Raw genomic sequence first — 22,375 nt, forward strand, 5'->3', positions numbered from 1 at the left:
TATTAGTGATTATTTTCTTAATATTCTCGTATTTTGTTAATCTTGGATCCTAATGTAGGACTTGAGTAAAGTTAGCATATATATTTTTTCTTTTCTTTTGTTTTAATGTCAATCTGATGGAATATGTTCATATGTTAAACTTCTTTCTGTACAAGTTAATATGCTTGATATAAGTTTGAAACTGATAAATAAATAAAAAAGTACCCTGTTGTTTTATTAAGTGCCTTTCATCAGTCTGCCTGCCTTGGCCCACAGCAATCAGAGAAGTATTTTTAACCTTATTTCAAGCTTATCTGGAAAGTCAGTGGAACTGCCCTTCCAACTTCCCAGGAAGGAGACAAGACATCGGAGCAGCCCTTCACCCCCCCAGAAGCTGCCCGTTGAAGCCCCCAAATGACTGCATCAGCCCAAAACACATCAGAGGAGTGGAGAGAGTTGGTATTGGCATGGGAGAATTGTTCCATCCCTCCAACGCTGACGTCACTCGCAGCGCCCATGACAACCATCTTCCAGGGCACTGGGAAGCAGGCAGAACATCAGGGCAGCCCTCATCCATCAGGCGCTGCCCATTGAAGCCTCCAAACGATTGCAGTGAGCCAAAAGGCAGTGGAAGAGTGGAGTCAATGCTGGCATAGAAAAATTGATCTGCCCCTTCCCATCATGTACATTGGGAAGCAAGCAGGTTGTCGGGGCAGCATCTCACCCACTCAGAGCTGCCTGTTGAAGCCCCCAAATGACTGCAGTGGCCCAAAAAGCATCAGAGCAGAGAGAGTTGGGGCCAGTGTGGAGAGAATTGCTCTGCCCCCCCTTCCCCCCCCTGCCATAATTTGTGGTGCCTGATCAGATACATTTATAGCAACTAATCACAACTACAGTGAACCAACCTTTGAACATGAGCCAGCTCAGATACAATTACAGACAACCGTGGTATTCCCTTTTACTTCAACTCAAGGTCAAAGATCCAATAACCCTACAGATCTTTCCAACTCTTCTAACTTGAAGTCAAGGGTCTCTTTTACATCCCAATCTGCAGTCGTTGTGCCTGACTTCAACAGAAGCACCACACTTACTGTGCAATATCTAAAATAAAGGGACAGCACAACAAGGACTATACAGGTAAAAAGCTGTATTTAAATATACAATTATTCAGAAAAGAAAGCAGAGCCATCATGAAGAAGTTTCTGTTTTAAGGTAGTCTTTGTGCTTTAATCCTGGGTGCAGGCAGCTTCAGGCAGGCCATTCTGCTGACAGAAGTAGTTTGACATTTCCTTCAGTGCCCGGTACCGGTGAGAGATGGAGTTCTTTACATCTTTGGGCATCTCTGCGTACCTGTGCAAAATTTACAGTCAGTCATGGTCCAACTGCACTTCATACCAAGAGTGCCCTCCAGTGGACAACATTATGAGATGCAAGAAAAAAATAGTAGCTACAGAGGGAAAGGCTGGTTATTCTTTGGGGGAGGGGAGGGGATCCTATCTAGCATGAGTTTTTTTCATTTGACTACACTTCTCTCTCCCTATTTGTGGAGGTTAGGGGCAGAGCCGGCCCGCGAATAGGGAAAAATCGCCAATAACTTTTGGCCGGCTCTGACCCACCCCGGACCTTACCTGGTGGTCTAGCGGTGACGTGGGGCAGGAGCGATCTTCTTACACTCTTGCCCCATGTAGAGCTGTGCTGCTGCGTTCCTGTGGTCTCATGAGACTACAACAGGAACTCCCTGTTGTAGTCTCGTGAGACCACGGGAACTCACAGCACAGATACCATACAGCCTCTCTTGTAAACCGTCCTGAACTGAAAGGTATGACAGGATATAAATAAAGCTATTATTATTTAAATATATAAAGCCCATACATTAACTCAGGGTTGGCATTTCTGTGTCTCTTTTGCTTTGTTTTAGATTAATATTTGTTTTTCTAATTTACACCAAGAGCATGGCCTCAAACCTTATAAAACCTTGCTGTGAACATCTAAGCTTCCGGGATGCTTCATATTAAAATTTTTGCATTCAACCATTTTTGAGTAAGAGCCACATTTGGCAATATGAGATCCTTAAGTGCTAAGGACCACAGAAGGGCCAGTCCCCCAGAACAGCTAAGTATCTGCTTAAGGAGGCAGCATTTAGGGGGCATCAGTATAGGAGAGCTTCTTCTTATCCAATGTCTTGTATGCTCCTCCTGCTGCTGCCTCCTTGCCCCCACACCTCTGCCTAGCTGAAACTACTGGGCCCTTCAGTAGAGGCCTGCTTCCAAGCACTACTACTTCCCACTCTCCTCCAATAGGAAGTCCTTCATTGGAGGGAGGGTAGGAGGCAGCACGCTTTAGGCTTTACTGCAAGGCTCAGTTCAGACACACAGTACTTTCAAAATGCTAGGAAGATGTGTAATGGTGGAGGCAGCAGCAGCAATGGGACTTGCGGGACATGGGCCTGGGATAAGGAAAGGGAGATGAGACTCTGGATCTGGTAGGGAGAGGGGAAGAGGAGATGCTGCAGCTGAAGGAGGATCAGGAAGAGAGATGCTGGCTACCTGAGTGGGGATAGGGAGAGGATGAAATGATGGACCTGAGAAAGGATAGGAAGGCGAGATGCTGGGGCAGGGGTAGAGAGAGGAAGAGGAGATTCTGACTATAGGGCGAAGGGGCAGGAGGAGGATGGCTAAAAGTGTGCCTGTGGTGTCACCCTTGGGCCAGCCCTGTTATGGCTCCATTAGCTGAGATTCACCATGAACTGCAACTGGTTAGAGCAGGGATGTCAGAGTCCCTCCTCGAGGGCCACAATCCAGTTGGATTTTCAGGATTTTCCCAATGAATATGCATGAGATCTATTTGCAGGCACTGCTCTCATTGTATACTAATAGATCTCATGCGTATTCATTGGGAAAATCCTGAAAACCCAACTGGATCGTGGCCCTCGAGGAGGGACTTTGACACCCCTTGGTTAGAGGGAGTTTTTTGCCAATTGGTGATATATTTTGGAGAGCCCCACTTGGTTTTATTTAGCTACTGACACAGCTTCTTTAGGGCAAAACATGGTCGTGTCAGGCTTTTAAGATTTTTTTTGTGTTTAATTTGGTCTATGTGGTGAATAAATTCTGAGATTCTTTTACCAATGCTCTACTGCCTTAGTGTTGTCCCACTAACTGGTAGCCCTCTGAATCTAATAACCAGGAATAGTAGGCTGAAGAAAGACAAATGAACATAGATTAATTCCCTTGGAATCGTCCTAGAGAATTGACATTTTAGCATGAACTTTTAGTCGTACTGTCAGCATTGATGGTAACAATACTTCTATCAAAGATATGTATGAGGGAGCAAACCTTACACTAGCAATCTCACAAAGGATGGTTTGTTTGCTCGGAGAATCTGCTAAAAGTTCACAGTTGTAAACTAACTGTAAACGCAAAGCTGTATTCATTGAATTTTGCTTTCCTATTTGAATTTGGATCTGAACTACTGGTTTTTGTTTTACTCGTGGCCAGTACACTTTCTTTGATTTTGCTGCTTGTGAACCCTAATAGCAGAAAAGTGTTATCAAAGATGAAATAGTGTTTTCCTGTCTCATAAACTGTACACGGAGGAACTTAAGGAGCTGAAGACATTCTTTAGAAGAAAGAGGAGATACAATAGACACCTTCATACACCTATTAGATTTCTGTAAGGTACCACATAAAGGACACAGGGTCGTGGTCGTGGAGGGGCTCAAGAGGAACATTGAAATATACATTTTCATTGAGGATGGGAGACAAGCAGAAATGGTACAAGTCAAAATGAAAGCATGCTTGGCAGAGGCATAAAGGGGAAAGGAGGCAAAAACCAAAGCAGAAGTAGGATTTCTGCCAGAAGGAGTAGCAGATACAAATGGGCAGAGAAGATAGATAAGTGGTCCATTTCTGGCCACATCATCTATACTTATCTGACTCCTTCCACTGTTTCCATACGTCAGAAGGGGCAGCTCAGGGGAACAGAGCAGGCAAAAACAAGCAGATTAAAAAAAAATAGCTACAGTTCAAGAATACAGGCAAAGAGCAGGACACTTACGTCTGGTCAAAACCGTCTGGCTGGAAGCAGGGATCCCAGCCAAAGTCTCTGGGGCCACGGGGTGCTACTATCTGACCCTGTCAAGACAAAAGAAAAGAGAATCCGCTGATGTAGCGACTTTTGAGCTCTGTAACCATTTCCCACAGCCCTCCTATCCTCACACCATACTCAAAGTGCTGGCAGGAGAAGAAAATTTTGTTTGATTGCCTATTGGAGGTGTCATCTGTCTGATTTTGAAAAATTCTATTTTGCAGTGAGAGTGAGCATAAGAACATAAGAATTGCCGCCGCTGGGTCAGACCAGTGGTCCATCGTGCACAGCAGTCCGCTCCCGCAGCGGCCCTCTGGTCAAAGACCAGCGCCCTAACCGAGACCAGCCCTACTTGTGTACGTTCCGGTTCAGCAGGAACTTGTCTAACTTTGTCTTGAATCCCTGGAGGTTGTTTTCCCCTATAACAGCCTCAGGAAGAGCGTTCCAGTTTTCTACCACTCTCTGAGTGAAGAACTTCCTTACGTTTGTACGGAATCTATCCCCTTTTAACTATAGTGAGTGCCCTCTTGTTCTCTCCACCTTGGAGAGGGTGAACAACCTGTCTATCTACTAAGTCTATTCCCTTCATTATCTTGAACGTTTCAACCATGTCCCCTCTCAGTCTCCTCTTTTCAAGGGAGAAGAGGCCCAGTTTCTCTCACCTCTCACTGTACGGCAACTCCTCCAGCCCCTTAACCATTTTGGTCACTCTTCTCTGGACCCTTTCAAGTAGCACTGTGTCCTTCATGTACGGCGACCAGTGCTGAATGCAGTTACAGTAACTGGACAGGATATACAGCAGGAGTTTTCTGTCTGCCTGAAAAGCATACCAATGTCTCTGCCTGGGACCAATATGCCCCTTTTTCCCTTCTAGAAGAGCCCTAGCAAACTCCTGATATGCAACCCAAGCTGTAGTCAAATGCTGGTTTATCTTGTGAGATTGGGAAAACTCGTAACGATAAGCAAAGGAGCTTGTGGGAGGTTTCTGCTTTTGTGTTTTATGCTGCCAGACATGGCAACATAGATCCTTCTTTATCCTTGTAAGAAATGAAATTCATAATATAATGAATTACTAATATATGTCTAATAGTGTTAATTATTGCAGGATGTAATAATATATATATAGAGAGAGAGAGTAGAGAAAGTTATTCACACATAACTTAGGGAATAGGTAACATAACACATACACACAAACATGTTGATACATTGATAATGTGTGGTAATGCTAAAACTGAAGAGGTCTGCAGAAAAAGTACACAACTGGTAAACTGCTGAGAAAGAAAGATTGGAGGGGGGATGAGACATTCCTGAAGGAAACAATGCCTCCAGTAACTGAAATATGATAATCGAGCAATAAGACATAAGGGCTTTGTTAAAGTGACAAATCTTAAGGGCACAGCAGATAACATGAGGGGTAAGCATGTTATGGGAGGATCGGGTAACCATATGTGGGAAATAAAAAATAGAGTTGGTGATCCCAGAAATGAGGGTAATTGGAGTGGTAACAGAGGCGGAAACATAGAAACAAGATGGCAGATAAAGGCCAAATGGCCCATCTAGTCTGCCCATCCACAGTAACCAACTGGATTATCATGGCAGCTTATGGCACAATACTTTAACTGGTGGTTATGAGAGGCTTGTGACTACAAGGCCCAGCAGACATATGAGCCAATAAAAGTGCCTGTCTCACCTCCCCACTTGTGTCTGATAGAGCAGAAAAGGGTATCATCGAAGAAGAGAAAGCATGGGGTGAATTGCCGAGAGTAAAAAGTTGTATTTATGTTTTGAGACGAGGGCCATTCAGTTCCATTCTATTATGGGGCTCTTAATTCTTTTATCATTTGGGACTGAAATCATGTGTGCAGACATTTGAGTCCCACCCATTTTGGAAATTGCTTCTATACATCCCACGACTGGTCTAAAGGAGAAATTAAAAATAGACAGATTATAGAATTAATTTTGCTTTTCCCCCAGTAAATCTCAACAGAAATTGTTTTGACCCCCGAGGCAGGTGTATCATGGCTGAAACATGGTGCTGTGTAGGGTCTCCTGTATAAAAACTAGTTATCTGGACTTCTGTTATGAGAAATTATATAATAAACTTCAGTACCGGGAGAAATTATATAATAAACTTCAGTACCGGGAAATTCTTAGAGGGAGGGTTCTTGTTGAGGGAGGGTTCTTCGAGTGGGCAGACTTGTTGGGTCGACGGCCCTTTTCTGCTGTCATACTCTATGTTTCTATGTAACCCTTTACCCTGGATGATCTCCCCATTTTTTTGGAAGTCCCTTGTTCACTCCTACATTTTCTCATTGGTTGATCTGTTGAATTGGTTGAAAGTGCAGCTGTCATGGATAGCTTGTAGTTAAGAGGAGAAACATCGAAGTGGGGAGGCAGAGAGGAAGATGGCAGGAGAGAGAAAACTGTGGGCTGGTTATAAGGAGCAATAGAAAAAAAAACCCCAGAGCAGACAATAGTGAGGGCAACAGAGATGCTGAGGGGAGGAAGGAAAGAGAGAAAGAACAAAACACAAAAAATAAGGTGAAAGAAGAGTCTAGATTTGAAGTTTTCTGAAATAATCTCTGCTTTGTGGAGAAATAACAATGGAAAAAAATAATTCTTTTAACTCTCTCTAAGAGATCTAAGCTGCACAAGGAGAGAAATTCCTGCTTTCCCTATGTACAGAAAATAATAATCAGATAACATAAGACTGTTCCCCTCCTCTGGAACTCATCAGTGAGGCTTTGGAGTCTTGAGACTTTGCCTCAGAGGAGGGAGAGAGCCTAACACACACAAATTTTCAAAAACACGATCACCAACTAGGTACACAGAAAAAGCTCACAAGTAACTTGCATTGATATTTCTCTGGTTACACTGGGAAAAGCCTGCAGCTGACCAGATGAACTTCTCAAGAAGTTGATTAGTTTTTTGGTGGAATACGTACGGAGGTTTTGCCTCTGAACACCTGCACTGGGTCATCAGGATTTCCAGTGCTGAACGCGAAAGTGCAAAGAGCGAAGGCCGACTTATCCTCAAACCCTGCCAGCATTCTGTGCAGACCTGAGGGATGGGAGAAGTAAGAGCAGAGAATTACACCTAACCTACTTTTACAGCCTGAATGATTTGTGATAATCATAAGAAACTGATAGTATCACCAGGATTTATCAAGGTGACTTAGGAGATCCAAAAACCCTATAGTCTGCTTATCAGTGGCCTGCCCTGCTCTATGCAAAGCATGGGCCAGGGCTGCTGATACACAAGTACTGAGAGCAGCATACTTCTTCAAGTCATTTCTAGATACTTCCATCATCTGGAGGTGGCTGGAGTGGAAGAGTAGCCTAATGATTGGCGCAGTAGGTTGAGAACCGGGGGAAGTCGCTTAACCCTTCAGGTTAGATTGTGAACTCTCTAGGGACAGAGAAATAACTACATATAACAAAGCTGCCTTTTTGTGGCTGCAGAGTTACGTCTGGAATTATTTATTTGGTCTGTAAGAGGGAGATGGGGAGGGGGAGGATAGTTTAATAGTGGCAATTCTTGTACAGTTGCGACATAAACCATGTTGTTCTGAATTTACTCTTTTATCTTTAAAAGTCACTATTTGTTTACCATTAATAAGAATTTTAAAGATTATTATATATAATAAACTTAAGGCAATTTGAAAGGTGGTATATTAAATCCCATTACCTTTACCCTTGTACCATAGAAAGATGATATATCAACTCCATGACACTTTACTTTACTTCTGCCTAAAAGTGCTCCGTCCGTAGACATGACTGCTGGCAGGTCAGGCCTTCAGCTAGGCCTCTGTATGACAGGTTGCATAGCACAAAATAAGCTGCCCCTCTCAGTACTGACTAGGCAAAAATATAGAGGCAACCACCACAGAGAGGTCGAATTGCAGACTGTTTCTGGTCTCGGAGGGAAGGCATAAGGGGATGGGTGAGATGGGAGGAAAGATGCTGCATATGTGGGGGGAGAGAAAGGAAAGAAGAAGAATTGGGGTGAAGGAGAGGAAGGGAGAGATGATCATTGTACATGAAAAAAATAAGACCGACCCCTAAAATAAGACCTAGTGCATTTTTTGGGTCTTATTTTCGGGAAAACGCGGTATCTCTTTCTACAGACAAGTCACTCCTCTTTCATTTCAGCAACAATTCATATGTAAGAAAAGAAAATACCTTCAGGTTTCAACTTTTCCAGGAACCACTTTCTGAAAGACAAAGGAAAATTTCGTTCAATCATATTTCGTTCAATATTGAGACCTCGGGTCTTGCAACTTGGTTCGCAGTATTGAATGAATTATTCATGCAAATGTTAAATAGTTTGGGGTAAAATATATGTATTTTAGGAGCTTAAACAACTAACTTATTTCCTGGTTAGGAAAAAATCTATCCTTTCCTGTCTTCGTTATGTAATTCTCATTGTGGGAATTCTTAGAGAGAAGTATTCTGCAATTGAATTGGATTTGGAATTTCGTCACATCTGATTTAATTGGTTTCCTTGAACTGTAAAGATTACAGCCCCTTTTAACAACTGAGGACCGAATAGCATTTTCTTTTTCCCCTTTCTACATTATTCTTGCCTTTAAAGGGCTATTTTTTGTTCAAGTGGACAGAGCAAGATCAGTTTCCTGGTCCTGGCTTTGTCCCAGAAGGATCCTTAACCACCCTGCTTGGTTTTACAGCTGCGCACAGATCCTCCTGGTAAAGTCATCTCAGCAGATTCTTACTTCTGAGGAATAAGGACAACTACTTCCTGTCACCATCTTAGGCTCTATGAAGGGAGAAAGAAGAAGTAGTGCTTCCCCACTTTCCTCTAATTCATTTCTTAACCACCCCCCCCCTCCCAAATAACTAGCTGTTCCTTCCAGCTCTGCCTTCCAGTTTCCTTTTAACTTTCAATATCCCATTCTTCTTCATGCCCATGCGGGGAAAAAGTGTGCGGTCAGGATTACAGCATAGCAGAGCTCTTGGGAAGGAAACTGGAATCCCAGATCTCCCACTCTCTGTGTGAGCCAGAGCAAATCACATTAATCGTAGCGCTATAAACCAAGCTCAAGCTTGTATTAAAATTACAGCATCATTTTCCCCCCCCTTCTTCAAACCCTCACATCCGAGACAGATCTGTGCTGCTTATCTTTAGTCACAGGGGTATCTAATGTGATGGGATCTTGGTCAGCACTTCAAAGCCGATCATATTTTTCCCCTCACGACTTCCATCACTGAATTCTCTCAGCCCTTCATCCATTGTCTTACAATGCATCATAACAGAGACTGTGTCTGAATTCAAGAGGGCCTAAGTTAGGCACGTGGGATGTCTGAGAGAGAGACAGAGATAATGGTTACTGCGGATGGGCAGACTGGATGGGCCATTTGGCCTTTATCTGCCGTCATGTTTCTATGTTTCAATGACAAAGTATTGCAGTCACAGATGTAACTATACGACAGCCTTCTAGCGACACAGGCAGCGAAAACTGACCCCACCATCACCAAACTGATGATCAAAACAACAGACATCAAAGTGTTTCGAAAAGAAATCAAAACATTTCTATTCAAAAAACACGTCCCTACTAACTAATCTCCTCCCCTCTCGCACATGCTCTCCCTCTCGTGAATAACACATTAGTCAACTCCTAGAACCTTACCTTCCAAAAATATTCTGATTCCTAAATAAGCTTCTACCTTCAGTATCCAACAAACTTCTTCCGTCATTGTTAGGTAATTTTTCTTCTGTAACCCGTTATACTGATATTCTCCACTGTATCCTGTTATCACTTGATTCTCTGCTATGTAATTCTTTCGGAAAAATCCAGATATCTTATAATTTATAATCCTCTTCCACACCATGAAAAGTACATGAATCACTGTTATGTAATTCTCTCGGTAATCATTGTTATGTAATTCTCTCGGTAATGTCCAGATCTCTTCTAATTTGTAATCCGCCTAGAACCGCAAGGCACAGGCGGAATAGAAATCACTAATGTAATGTAATGTAATGTAAAGTGAAAATCATGGAAGCCTGCCATTTTGTAGTAACACTGACTGACCCCCCCCCATCAGGTTCACTGATCTGAGGGTTGATTTTCAGCTCAATCTAATTGTGCATAGTAGTGAACATCTAGATGGTCCTGGCAAATCTATTCCGTAAATACTCAGAGGGGCTCGATAGCAGATATCAAACACAGACCACCAGCAGTGACTTTATCACATCTGCCATAAATCAGCAGGGACTCTGCAGAAGAAGGACTATGATCCTATAATGAGGTTTGCAATTAAGTACAGCAGAGGCGCCCTCAAATTATTCATTACTGTACCTCACTTTATTTACAGTGGAGGAATTAAAAAGTTGAGCCAAATATACAGGGGATTTGAACCCAAAATCTATACACATGTTCCAGGTGGATGTTGAAATGTAGACAGATACGGAACACAGATGAATGATATATCAGATATATTGCTGTGATAACTAACAGGCTCGGAGGAGAAAAGTCCAATTCATCACTAGAATTACACTTAACAGTCAAGTTATCACAGCAACAAGCTGCAGATAAAAAGCTTACATACTTACATGTAAGGTCCTGGAAGACCCCCAAAGGCATTGAAACACAAGCAAGTATCTTCTACTATGACAGGACCTTGGACCTGTGATGGAAAAAAAGTACAAACAGTCACAGATCACATCCATCTTCACATCCACTAACAGCTCAATGCATACAAACCATTCAGTACCCCCCCTAAAACAACATAAATCTTTATTTATATCCTGCGAAAGCCTTTCGGTTCTAGGAGTTTACAGGAAAAATGGCTGAGGAGAGTCAGCAAGCTACATCAATGGAGAAAAGATTGAAAATTGTATAGATCGCATAGAGAGAGTTTAAGCAAGATTTTATAAGGAGGAAAATAGGTAAGGATGTTCATAGTGTTAGAGCAATAACACAAAAAGGCAGACCTAGTCACATCAAGGTTCATTCGGAGGATGCTCAGGGACATAAGCTTTACACACGAACCACGTGCAGTAACGTAGATGGTGCTCTCAGTGTGAACCGTCAGCGATAGGAGTCCAGCTCCAACTCTTCACTTCAAGGTCGAGGCGATAAGCCCCAACCCGCACACCATCATAGAGCAGCAACATGGAATAGAGTGTCAATGAAGAGCAAGGACAACAATGGGGAACCTTGTGGGACGCCACAGTCACTGGTCCATGCTGTAGATAGTGCGTTCCCAGTCTTGACTTGGTAGCGGCGAAATTTCAGGAAGCCTTTGAACCAGTTCTGTAGATTTCCTGATAGTCCATAGGCGTCTAGTAGCAAGTCATGATCCACAAGGTCAAGAGTGCAGCCGAGGTCCAATTGGAGGATGAGCACATTTAGACCCTTGCTTAGTAGGTTATATAGGTCACTGACAGCATTCTCATACCCACCACTCAATGGCACTCATCGTAAAAAGCTTTATGATAACCTCATAGCAACGCATGCAGCAAAACTCGAACCCTCCATCACTAGATTGTTAACCTCAACATCTGACTTCAAAGCATTCTGTAAAGAAATCAAAACGCTGCTCTTCAAAAAGTATTTACAATCTACCTAATCTCCCTCTCCTCTTCCACCAACCAGGTTTGCTCACTCCCTGGCACCATACCATCAATCGACAAAAAATACATATAAAAAAATAATAAATAAATAAAAAAATACCTGGAACCTAATTCACCCTACCGAAACCGATTACCTACCAACGTATGGAAACAGAATATTTGATATGTATAGTAATGTAACCTGATTTATCTTCCATTGTTATTATGTCTACACCCTCACTCTGTCATTAAGTCTATACCCTCAATCTGTATTCTCCAATGTCATGTACCCTCCTGGAAATGTCCAGCTCTCTTCTTATGTAATCCGCTTTGAACCGCAAGGCACAAGCGGAATAAAAATCACTAATGTAATGTAATGATAAGCGATGCAATTACTGTCTTGGTACTGAATGATTGTCTTAAAGCCTGATTGTGAGTCATGGAGTAGCTGAAACTTGTTCCAGGTGTCAGTTTCATGAAAAGTGGGATTAGTGTGATGGCTCTGTAGTTGTGAGGCTAGGAAGTGGTACTTTTCTTGTCTTTTACGATGAGTCTGATCATGACGTGTCCTCCTTTGGCTGGGAATTTTCCTTTGTTTAGTGCAGTGTCTCTCAAACTTTCTCGAGTCAGGTTACACTAAAGGGAATGGCCATGGCTTGAGGCACCTGGAAGTGTGCGGATGTTGCCGTGATATACATCCGCGCATTAGCAGAGGCCTTCCAGATGGGCCCTGAGACGCTAGTAGGGGGTGCCACCATGGAAGAGGGTGGGAGAGAAGAAGTGCTAGCACCACAGCAGTGTTTCTCAACTAGCTAAGTACCCCCGACCACAGACCTCCCAAGCTCTGCTCTAAACCTACCGAAGCACTTCCCCAAATCCCACCCCCTTTACTAATTGTAAATGCAATTTTTTACATTCATTTTTCATATACACACAATGTAAACAGCAGATATAAAATCTCAAAACTGATATATTTCTATCACTATATTGAAAATAAAACAATTTTCCCTACCTTTGTTATTTTTCTGTGCTTTTTAACTATGTTTCCAGGGCCTTCTTATCCATTAACTGTTTTTCTCTCCTTCGAAGTGGGCTGGCCTAGCAAAGGCCCCGAGGCTATCTCATGAAACCGCCTTTAAACTACTGCTAGTGGCGGCTGTGTGGCAAAGTTTAAAGCACACAGAGCTGCCGCTGCTGGTCCAGGCGGTGTGGAGACAAGATGAAGGCAGGAGTCCCAGCAGATACGCGAAGGCTGCCTCATCCTCGCACCGAAATCCTCATCCTCACATCAAAACAGAGAGGCCGCAGCCGGCACATCAACGCAGGGAGCTCATAATGACTGCGCTTTTCCACCTATCGGGTCTGACGGGCTTTACTAGTGGAAGGTGGGGCTACCAAGGCCACAACTGCCTCTGAGGCAGAAGGCCTAAGGGGGACGGAAATGCAGAAAGCAGCAGTGACAGCAGCAGGAAGTTGCAAGTCAGCACCGGAGTCTCTCTTCCTGTCCAGTGAGCCGCGGCACACTTGAAATCTCAGGAGGCACACAGTTTGCAATACATTGGTTTAGTGTGTCTATTAGCCAGGAGTAGAGATCTGCCAGGAACTTATCTGAGGCTTTAGACATTAGAGCAGGATTCCACTATTGATATCTCGAATGATGAAATGGTCCATCCTCAGCCATAAAGTTCAGTTTTGCTCTCCATACTGTAACTAGAATCCATGTCCTCTTTTATTTTCACACTGCCTATAGTGGAATGCTGTTAGCACCCAAGGTCCATACCCTTTGTTCCTTCAGGTTTTTGCAGCCCAAATGCATGACTTTGCATTTCTTTGCATTAAATTTTAGCTGCCAAATTTAAGAGCACTCTTCAAGCTTCGCTATGTCTTTCTTCCTGTCATTCATACCATCCATGGTGTCTACTCTATTGCAGATTTTGGTATCATCCGCAAAGAGGCAAATCTTACCCGACAACCCTTCAGCAATATCATTTATAAAAATGTTAAAAAGAACAGGCCCAGGAACAGACCCTTGAGGCACACCACTGGCAACATCCCTTTCCTCAGAGCGATCTCCATTGATCACTAACCTCTGTCGGCTTCCACTCAACCAGTTCCTGACCCAGCCTGTCACTTTGAGGCCCAATCCAAGAGCACTCAGTTTATTTATTAGCCGTCTGTGTGGTACACCGTCAAAGGCTTTACTAAAATCTAAATATACCAAATCTAGCGAATATCCTCTATCCAATTCTCTGGTCACCCAGTCATAGAAATTGATCAGATCTGGCTGACAAGACCTACCTTTAGTGAATCCATGTTGACTCTGGTCCTGTAATCTACCGGATTCCAGAAACTTCATCTAAACACTGGCTGCAACATTTCAACATAAATTCCTATATTCAGTGGCAATGTCCAGATTGCAAGCAGGGCTAAATATTTTGACTATCATACAGTGATAAGGAGCAGAGGAGTAGAATAGAGCAGCAGGATGAAAAGCAGGACAGCTCAGTCCAAATCCTGCCGTACAGTGAGAGATTAGAGAAACTGGGCCTCTCCTCCCTTGAAATGAGGAGACTGAGAGGGGACATAATCGAAACATTCAAGATACTGAAGGGAATTGACTTTTTTTTTAAAAAAAACTTTATTGATTTTCCTTATATTAACAGTGCAAAATACAAATAAAACAACATATAATATATCAAGAAAAGCACATTTGTCTTACAAATATACATAAACAATCATTTTTTCACCCCCCCCCCCCCCCACCATCCTCTCAATGACTCAATGAAGGGAATTGACTTAGTAGAGAAAAACAGATTATTCACCCTCTCCAAGGTGGAGAGAACGAGAGGGCACTCTCTAAAGTTAAAAGGGGATAGATTTCATACAAACATAAGGAAGTTCTTCTTCACCCAGAGAGTGGTAGAAAACTGGAACGCTCTTCCGGAGTCTGTTATAGGGGAAAACATCCTCCAGGGATTCAAGACAAAGTCGGACAAGTTCCTGCCAAACTGGAACGTATGTAGGTGAGGCTGGACTCATTTAGAGCACTGGTCTTTGACCTAAGGGCCGCCGCGGGAGTGGACTGCTGGGCATGATGGACCACTGGTCTGACCCAGCAGCTCCTTGGTGAGGAAATTAACCCTCGAGTGCCTCAGGTACAAACTATGTGAGCTGTCCAGGAACAGAAAAGTATCTACTGTACCTACATACTGATTTGCAGGAGGTATTTAAGTAAGTAAGTGAATGCCGCTGAAAATTCACGGATGGTGCTGGACAGCACAAATATATGGATACCAGCTGCCATTATCTAAATATCTGCTTCTGATCAGTATCAGTGTCTTAGTTTTTATTTGCAAGAATGTTATGCAAATAGGTTGAAAAGCAGACACTGATATGATCAGGTGCATAACCTTTCATAAATATACTAAAAATAAAAATCATACAAACTGCTAGTTACCCGTCTTGCTGCTTCCTGGCATTTCTGAATGGATATTTCATCAGGTTCTCCCTGATACTCAGGCACTGGCAATAAAAAGAGAAACTGTAAACTGAGTGAAAACCATGGGAGTTGGAAGAAAGGGAGACAATGCACCCCCCCAAAAAAAAATCTCCCCACAACCCGCTACTGCTGTTTCAGCAGTGGCAAAACAAAAGGTATCGCAGGGTTGCTCTATTCATCCTCGCAGCTGCCAACTCTGCCCAAGAACTGAAAATTATGTCAGAAGGGGTAAGGGCTGGCAGCCATGGGAAATGAATAGAGGGACTCACAATACCTTTATCTTTGTTTTGCCACCTTGGGACAGAGGGAAAGAGACATGCTGGATGGAAGGGGGAGGGAGGGAGGGAATCAGGTGCTGGATTAAAAGGAGCGGAGAAGGGGAGAGAGAGAAAGAGAAGACACTGGCACTGGATAGGAGGAGGGTAGGGGAGGGAGTAGGGTTTGTCTTTCGAGGGTGGGGGTGGCATTTAGGCAGAGGGGAATGGGCATCCCTCCTGCCGATTTCGGGCATGGGAGGATGTCACCAGATAGGAGCAATTGGGCCTCCCTCCTGGCAATAGGGAGGGGTAGTTTGTCTTTGTTCCGGCTGAGCTGATTGCAGGGGAATCCCCGATCAGGTGAGCCAGCAGGACTTCCCAGAGCTGCCGGCTCAGCTGTTTGGGGCGTCCCTTGCTGGCGCTCCCCCCACTAGGGGAAGGAGTCAAGAGCAGGACAATGACAACATGACCGCTGGAACTTGGAAGGGCCACAACGCCTTGGTTAATGGCGGTAAGGAACGAGAGGGGTGCTTCCAACTGCAGGGACAAAGCTTTTCACTGTTCTTGCGGGCGGTGAAAAGTTTTGCACCCATGTCTGCAGCGAGTCAGGCTTCGGCGTCTCTGTAGCCACCGGCAAACCACAGTGCACCGTGGCTTGCCGCGGTGTTTGTTTATTTACTTATTTAGATTTCTATCCCGTCCTCCCAACAGCTGAGAATGGGTTACAAAAGGATATTCACAGTGTAGGGAGAGAACATGAAGCTACGGAGGACAAAAGAACTAAAAAAGGAAGTGGGCATGGCCGTTGTGCGATTAACACACAATCAGCAGCTGTCAACAACGGTGCCGGTTAGAGAATCTGGACCTAAATGACGGAGTGTGGAAGCTATGTTAATAATGAAAATGGAAATAATGTGATATCTTTATTGGACTCATTTCAATACATTTTTGATTAATATTTGGAGCTCAAACTCACCTTCCACATGTCATAACAGGGTACCATAACTTTGTATACTGTCCTGACCTGAGGAAAGAAGTTTTGGCCTCTAAAAGCCAATTGCAAAATGTATTTAGTCCAATAAAATGGTATCATATTACACAGATTTTGTTTTATTTGTATCTGTTAACCTACAGTGAAATGATTGTACCATATCAGCTTTTGAAATTTGGTTCTGTTATCTTTATATTTTGAATATCCAAAACAAAATCCGTATGAATTTACCTATATCCTATATAATAAAAGGTTAGTGGCGCATGCGCTTTTAAAAAAGCGTGATTACTGCGACCCTGGTGTGTGATCCGTGGCCGTGTTCCATTTTAGAACCCGGCCAATGATCACTCTGGCCACGCCCCTCCTCCTGCCCTCACCAACCCAAAGGAAGCTCAGCAGACCTCCCGCCCTCACCTCACCAAGCTGGAACCATACCTCTCGCCCTCGCTCACCTCTGCAGTCGCTGCCGCTGATCCTCCTCTTCGGGCCAGCCTGCGATCGTGGCCGGCTTTGGCGGGCCTCGCAGGCCGCTTTCCGGCCTCGGTGGCATGTTCCCTCTGACGCACGGGATCGCGTCGGGGGGGGGGGGAGGAGCGTGCTTCCGGGTTGGGGAGTGGCCTGCGAAGTTCGCTGGGACCGGCCACCACGATCGCGGCCTGCTTTGAAGAGGAGCAGGCCAGGTAAGCAGGGGGATTAATTCAGGGGGGCCAGAGGGAAAGGGGGCTGCTTTGGGGGGGAGGTGTGCTGGGGACAGACAGTTTTATTCTGGGGGGAAGACAGAAGGGTCCATGGAGAGACAGGGAGAAGGAAAGGGGGCTAATTTGGGGGAGGGGTGTGCTAAGGGGAGACAGAAGGGGCCATGGAGAGATAGGGAGAGGGAAAGGGGGCTGCTTTGGGGGGGAGGTGTGCTGGGGACAGACAGTTTTATTCTGGGGGGAAGACAGAAGGGCCCATGGAGAGACAGGGAGAAGGAAAGGGGGCTACTTTGGGGGAGGGGTGTGCTAGGGGGAGACAGAAGGGGCCATGGAGAGATAGGGAGAGGGAAAGGGGGCTGCTTTGGGTGGGAGGTGTGTGCTGGGGGCAGACAGCTTTGCTCGGGGGGGGGAGGAGACAGAAGGACACAGACAGCAGCCAAGGAGAGATAAAGAAACACAGACAGACAGACACTCTATTCTAGCACCCGTTAATGTAACGGGCTTAAAGACTAGTATATATATAAAACACCAAAAAATTGTGAATAATAGTGCTTAGTCAAATTAACACCTGACACACTAGCAGCAATGTGATTCACAGTGTTGCAATTAACACCATAGCACCACCTCTCTACCACCCAAAAATCTTCTATTAGAAGTTATACATAAAAGTAAAATAAAACTTATCTTGTTGAAGTCTTCACCATGCAGTCATAAAGGGGGTGGAATCACTATTCTTGAGTACCAGTGTTAAATCCCAATACAGGGCAACATGCATCACTTTTTCTCTTTCCCCACTGTTGCACTATGGCTTCTTGGATTAGTATCAGGGAGTGGGCTAGAAAACATGGGGGGCTGCATAAGAGAGCAACAGAAAGGAGGCTGGAGGACAAGGGGGGAGGGGGATTCAGAGCATGAGGGGGGCTGTCCCAAATGTTTATAACCCGTTATCAGTAGTAAAATAAATATTTTAGTAGCTTGACAATTTTCATTTTTCAGGTGCCACGTGCACCTTTTTTTAAAAAAAAATTATTTATTCATTTCAAAACATACACAAATTGCAATAAAATATACAACTGATGTTACAATAAAGAGCACTTATAACTAACAAATAATAATAGAAATACCTTTCCCCCCATCCCAGATGTGTGTAAAAACTCAACAAAAAATGGAAAACTTGTACTAGTGAATTATTGTTACATAATTTGTTAATGGGTTTCAAATCTCCTTAAATTTTTTACAATTACCCGTTATTTCCAAATTCATAACGTTCATATCGATAGAATAAACACAGAGACTCCCACCAGAAGATGTGATTCAGTCTATCACAATTCTTCCAATTTTTTGTGATCATCTTACATTACATTACATTAGTGATTTTTATTCCGCTTGTGCCTTGCGGTTCAAAGCGGATTACATACTGAAGTAGGCCGCTGTCTAGGCCTACCTCGGAATGGAGACTCCACACACTATATACTGGTTTCAATAGGTATACATTTATTAGCAAATCAGTAACAGCTTACAAGAATAAATCATTCAGCATATAATGTAACAGATGTGATCCTCAGGCCTGAGGGTCCTCTGATGTCTGTTCTGATTACTTCTGCTTATAGGCCTGATTTTATACATTTTTTGGTGGTCAATATCACGTTAGTCTAAATCACATGATACATCTTTATTGGTTGTTTTTCTTATACGTCAATACATAAGTAGATTCATTTATTGGCTTATCTATTTGTGTCATCTTATACGTCTGTTCAGTTTGCCGTAAGGCCTAACCCTTTCCTGCAAATGTCCTTTTCCCCTTACCATATATGCAATTCCGAGTCCAAAATTCCTTCTCTGCTGTGGTAACACATGATATATCTTGCTAAATAATGTTCTTGAGTACTCTGTTTTTCTGACCATGAGCTGTGTTCCTCTTTGCATAATATCCGGCCAGGTGCCATGCATCGGAATTTAAGTCTTGTTTCTTACAAGTTTTTGCTTACCATAGCTAACTCAGAAACAGAACATTTCTCAATCACTATAGGCCAGCTGGCAAGTGGGTTATGAAATATCTTTTACAGTTCATATACTGATTTATTAGAGCAAGAGGGAGGGGAGGGGGTTTTTCTCTTATGAGGTCTGGTTACTTCACCTTTATCCAAAGGACTTGTTTTGCTTCACCTGTATCTCACCAGGACTTCTTCTTCGTCTCATCCTCGGTTCCCTCTCAATACGAAGAGAGCTGGCCATTTCCAGGAGGGTACATGACATTGAAGAATACAGATTGAGGGTATAGACTTAATGACAGAGTGAGTGTGTAGACATAATAACAATGGAAGATAAATCAGGTTACATTACTATACATATCAAATATTCTGATTCCATACGTTGGTAGGTAATCGGTTTCGGTAGGGTGAATTAGGTTCCAAGTATTTATTTTTTTTTTTTAATGTATTTTTTGTCGATTGATGGTATGGTGCCAGGGAGTGAGCAAACCTGGTTGGTGGAAGAGGAGAGGGAGATTAGGTAGATTGTAAATACTTTTTGAAGAGCAGCGTTTTGATTTCTTTACGGAATGCTTTGAAGTCAGATGTTGAGGTTAACAATCTAGTGATAGAGGGTTTGAGTTTTGCTGCATGCGTTGCTATGAGGTTATCATAAAGCTTTTTACGTATAGCAATCCCAGTTATAACAAGGAGTAATCTGTTCTTTGCTGCAGAAATTGGATTTTTATGTTTTAATATAGTTCCAAATAGAACAATATCATATGACATTGGAATGGAGGTATCTAATATCCTATTAATTGTAATCCATATTGATTTCCAAAAGCTAAGAATTAAGGGGCAATAGTACAACAGGTCCAGTGTCCCTATTTCAAGATGACAATGCCAGCATCTATTAGACTTGGAACTATCTAATTTTTGCAAACGAGCAGGGGTCCAAAAAAAATCCTATATAACAGAAAAAAACCATTTGCACCTTTTTGAATTAATTAGCGCTGGCTTTTACAAAGGTGCAGTGGAAGTTTCTACCCCGAGCTGGTGAGATAAATGATCCAATGTTCATAGAATTCCTATGAGTGCCGGAGCATTTACCTCACTGGCTTTGTAAAATGAGCCTTAGAAATGGAATGGTACAGCCAAATTAAATATTGTTAAACTAGTAGATGGAATTCCTATTAAAGCTGCAGTCATTGGGGGCTGAGAAAGGAGAGGCTTTTTATGTGATGATCTGGGTGTTTGATTTTTGTTACTTTTTAAATAGAGGCAGGATAGGGTTGATTAGCCTTGTATTAGCCGATTTAAGAGAGAGAGAAAGGAAAATCTCCTTTCAGAACATGGCATTAAGGAATGCAGCTGTTTCAGTGTGCTTTGTGTGGTTTAATTTTGAGGTTACCATTATACAGTATATTGTTAATAAGATTATATTTTGTGCATATGAAGAATAAATGGAAGAAATAGAATTACAATTAGTACTACTGCTACGGAGGTGGTTCTGGGGCAGAGCTTGGGCACCCCCAAACAAAAAGGCATTCTGCTGCCTCATGTGAAAACAATATGGGTTACTGCAGGAGAAAGACAGAAAATGAACTTACAGTCAATCTTTTGAGCTACCAACTTGCAAGGAAACTTGTCTCCAAGAATCTGAATGACCTATCAAAAAATTAAAAAAAAAAGTCAAGCTCCATGTAACTACAGACACTGGCTGCATTTTAATAAAAGTTAAAGTGGAAAGACACAACACAAGAACACAAGATTTGCCGCTGCTGGGTCAGACCAGTGGTGCATCGTGCCCAGCAGTCCGCTCACCCAATAAGCAAACAAAACATTCAAATTACACAGATATAATGTTAATGCTTTTCTTACACTATGGCTTTTGCAGTCCAGGGACCAAGTGCAATTGGGTAATAGAGTCAATTGGGTGGCTAAACTCTTGGAAGATTCTATGCACAGTATAGTTAAACAAGATATGAGGAACTGGTCTAAATTCCAGGGTATGCAATAAACTAGTCCAGGTGTGGAGAGTGTGCGGCGAGTCCCCACATGTGTTTAAAGACCTGCCAGACTTTCACCTGCTTTCTAAGGGATGCTATTTCTCTACATATCCTCCTTCTTCAGGCAATGCAAAGATTAAATCGATAATGCTCAGGGGATTTTTTTTTTTTTAAAGTTACTTCCCTGTATTTCACCCTCATCCTGTCCTGGTTTTTAACTTAATTAAATCTACTGGCAAGTCTGCTAGTCTCAAATAAATGTTTGATCAGTCATAAGAGAAATGAATCTAACCCTAGAAGGACAAAGGTCATAGATCACTATCTACTCAGTGGTCCCATGAGGCAAAAGAGAATGATTAGACCAGGGCTGCCCAAGTCTTGTCCTGGAGTTGTGGGATCTCTCACAGAAAGAAAGAGATGGGCCATTTGGCCTTTATCTGCCATCATGTTTCTATGTTACTGGCAGGCCAGGTTTTCAGGATATCCACAATGAATATGCATGAGAGAGATTTGCATACCAAGAAGGCTGGTGCAGGCAAATCTCTCTCATGCATATTCACTGTGGATATCCTGAAAACCTGGCCTGCCAGTAGATCTGGCGGACCGGACTTGGGCAGCCCTGAATTAGACCAATCAGATCCTTCTCTGTGTGCGTTCCAAACTCCTCCAGTGGCCCCCAACCCTGTCCTGAAGGACCACCAGCCACTCAGGTTTTCAGGATAGCCCTAATGAATATGCATAGAGCAGATCTGCATGCCTGCCACCTCCATTACATGCAAATCTCTCTCATGCATATTCATTAGGGCAGGGGTGTCCAATGTCGGTCCTCGAGGGCCGCAATCCAGTGGGGTTTTCAGGATTTCCCCAATGAATATGCATGAGATCTATGTGCATGCACTGCTTTCAATGCATATTCATTGGGGAAATCCTGAAAACCTGACTGGATTGCGGCCCTCGAGGACCGACATAGGACACCCCTGCATTAGGGCTATCACGAAAACCCGACTGGCTGGTGGTCCTCCAGGACAGGGTTGGGGATCAATCCCACCCTGCTGCGTCTGACAGGTGGCAGAAAAAGCCCACGTTTCTGTTGTTACCCTCCAAGGCTTCAAGCTCCCACCTCCTCTAACTTCTTGGCATTCCCGGTCACAAAGACAACCCTCCGACCTGTCACGGTTGCCATCTTTCCCCTTCCTCCGGCGCTTCAGAAGCTAATCTGGGGGGGGGGGGAAACACCACCAAACCCAGCGGCTAACACATGTGCGTTTCAAGCCTCGCTCTGATTTAGGACCCCAAGGGCGACAGAGGCCACTGGCG

General features: G+C 43.5%; 1 protein-coding gene across 1 annotated transcript; it reads right to left on the bottom strand.

Annotated features, from left to right (window-relative positions):
• Window positions 1-1,106: 1,106 nt before the first annotated feature.
• ITPA (inosine triphosphatase) lies at window positions 1,107-22,357 on the bottom strand. Its single transcript, XM_033961025.1, has 8 exons — window positions 22,179-22,357; window positions 20,660-20,717; window positions 15,095-15,159; window positions 10,636-10,709; window positions 8,247-8,278; window positions 7,010-7,125; window positions 4,036-4,112; window positions 1,107-1,329 (listed from the first exon to the last, which is right to left on the bottom strand). Exons 1-8 carry the CDS (start codon window positions 22,239-22,241, stop codon window positions 1,206-1,208), a joined length of 609 nt encoding a protein of 202 aa, XP_033816916.1. The 5' UTR covers window positions 22,242-22,357; the 3' UTR covers window positions 1,107-1,205.
• Between the last annotated feature and the right edge of the window lie 18 nt (window positions 22,358-22,375).

Source organism: Geotrypetes seraphini, chromosome 10 (genome assembly GCF_902459505.1).
Source record: "Geotrypetes seraphini chromosome 10, aGeoSer1.1, whole genome shotgun sequence".
Lineage (NCBI taxonomy): Eukaryota > Metazoa > Chordata > Amphibia > Gymnophiona > Dermophiidae > Geotrypetes > Geotrypetes seraphini.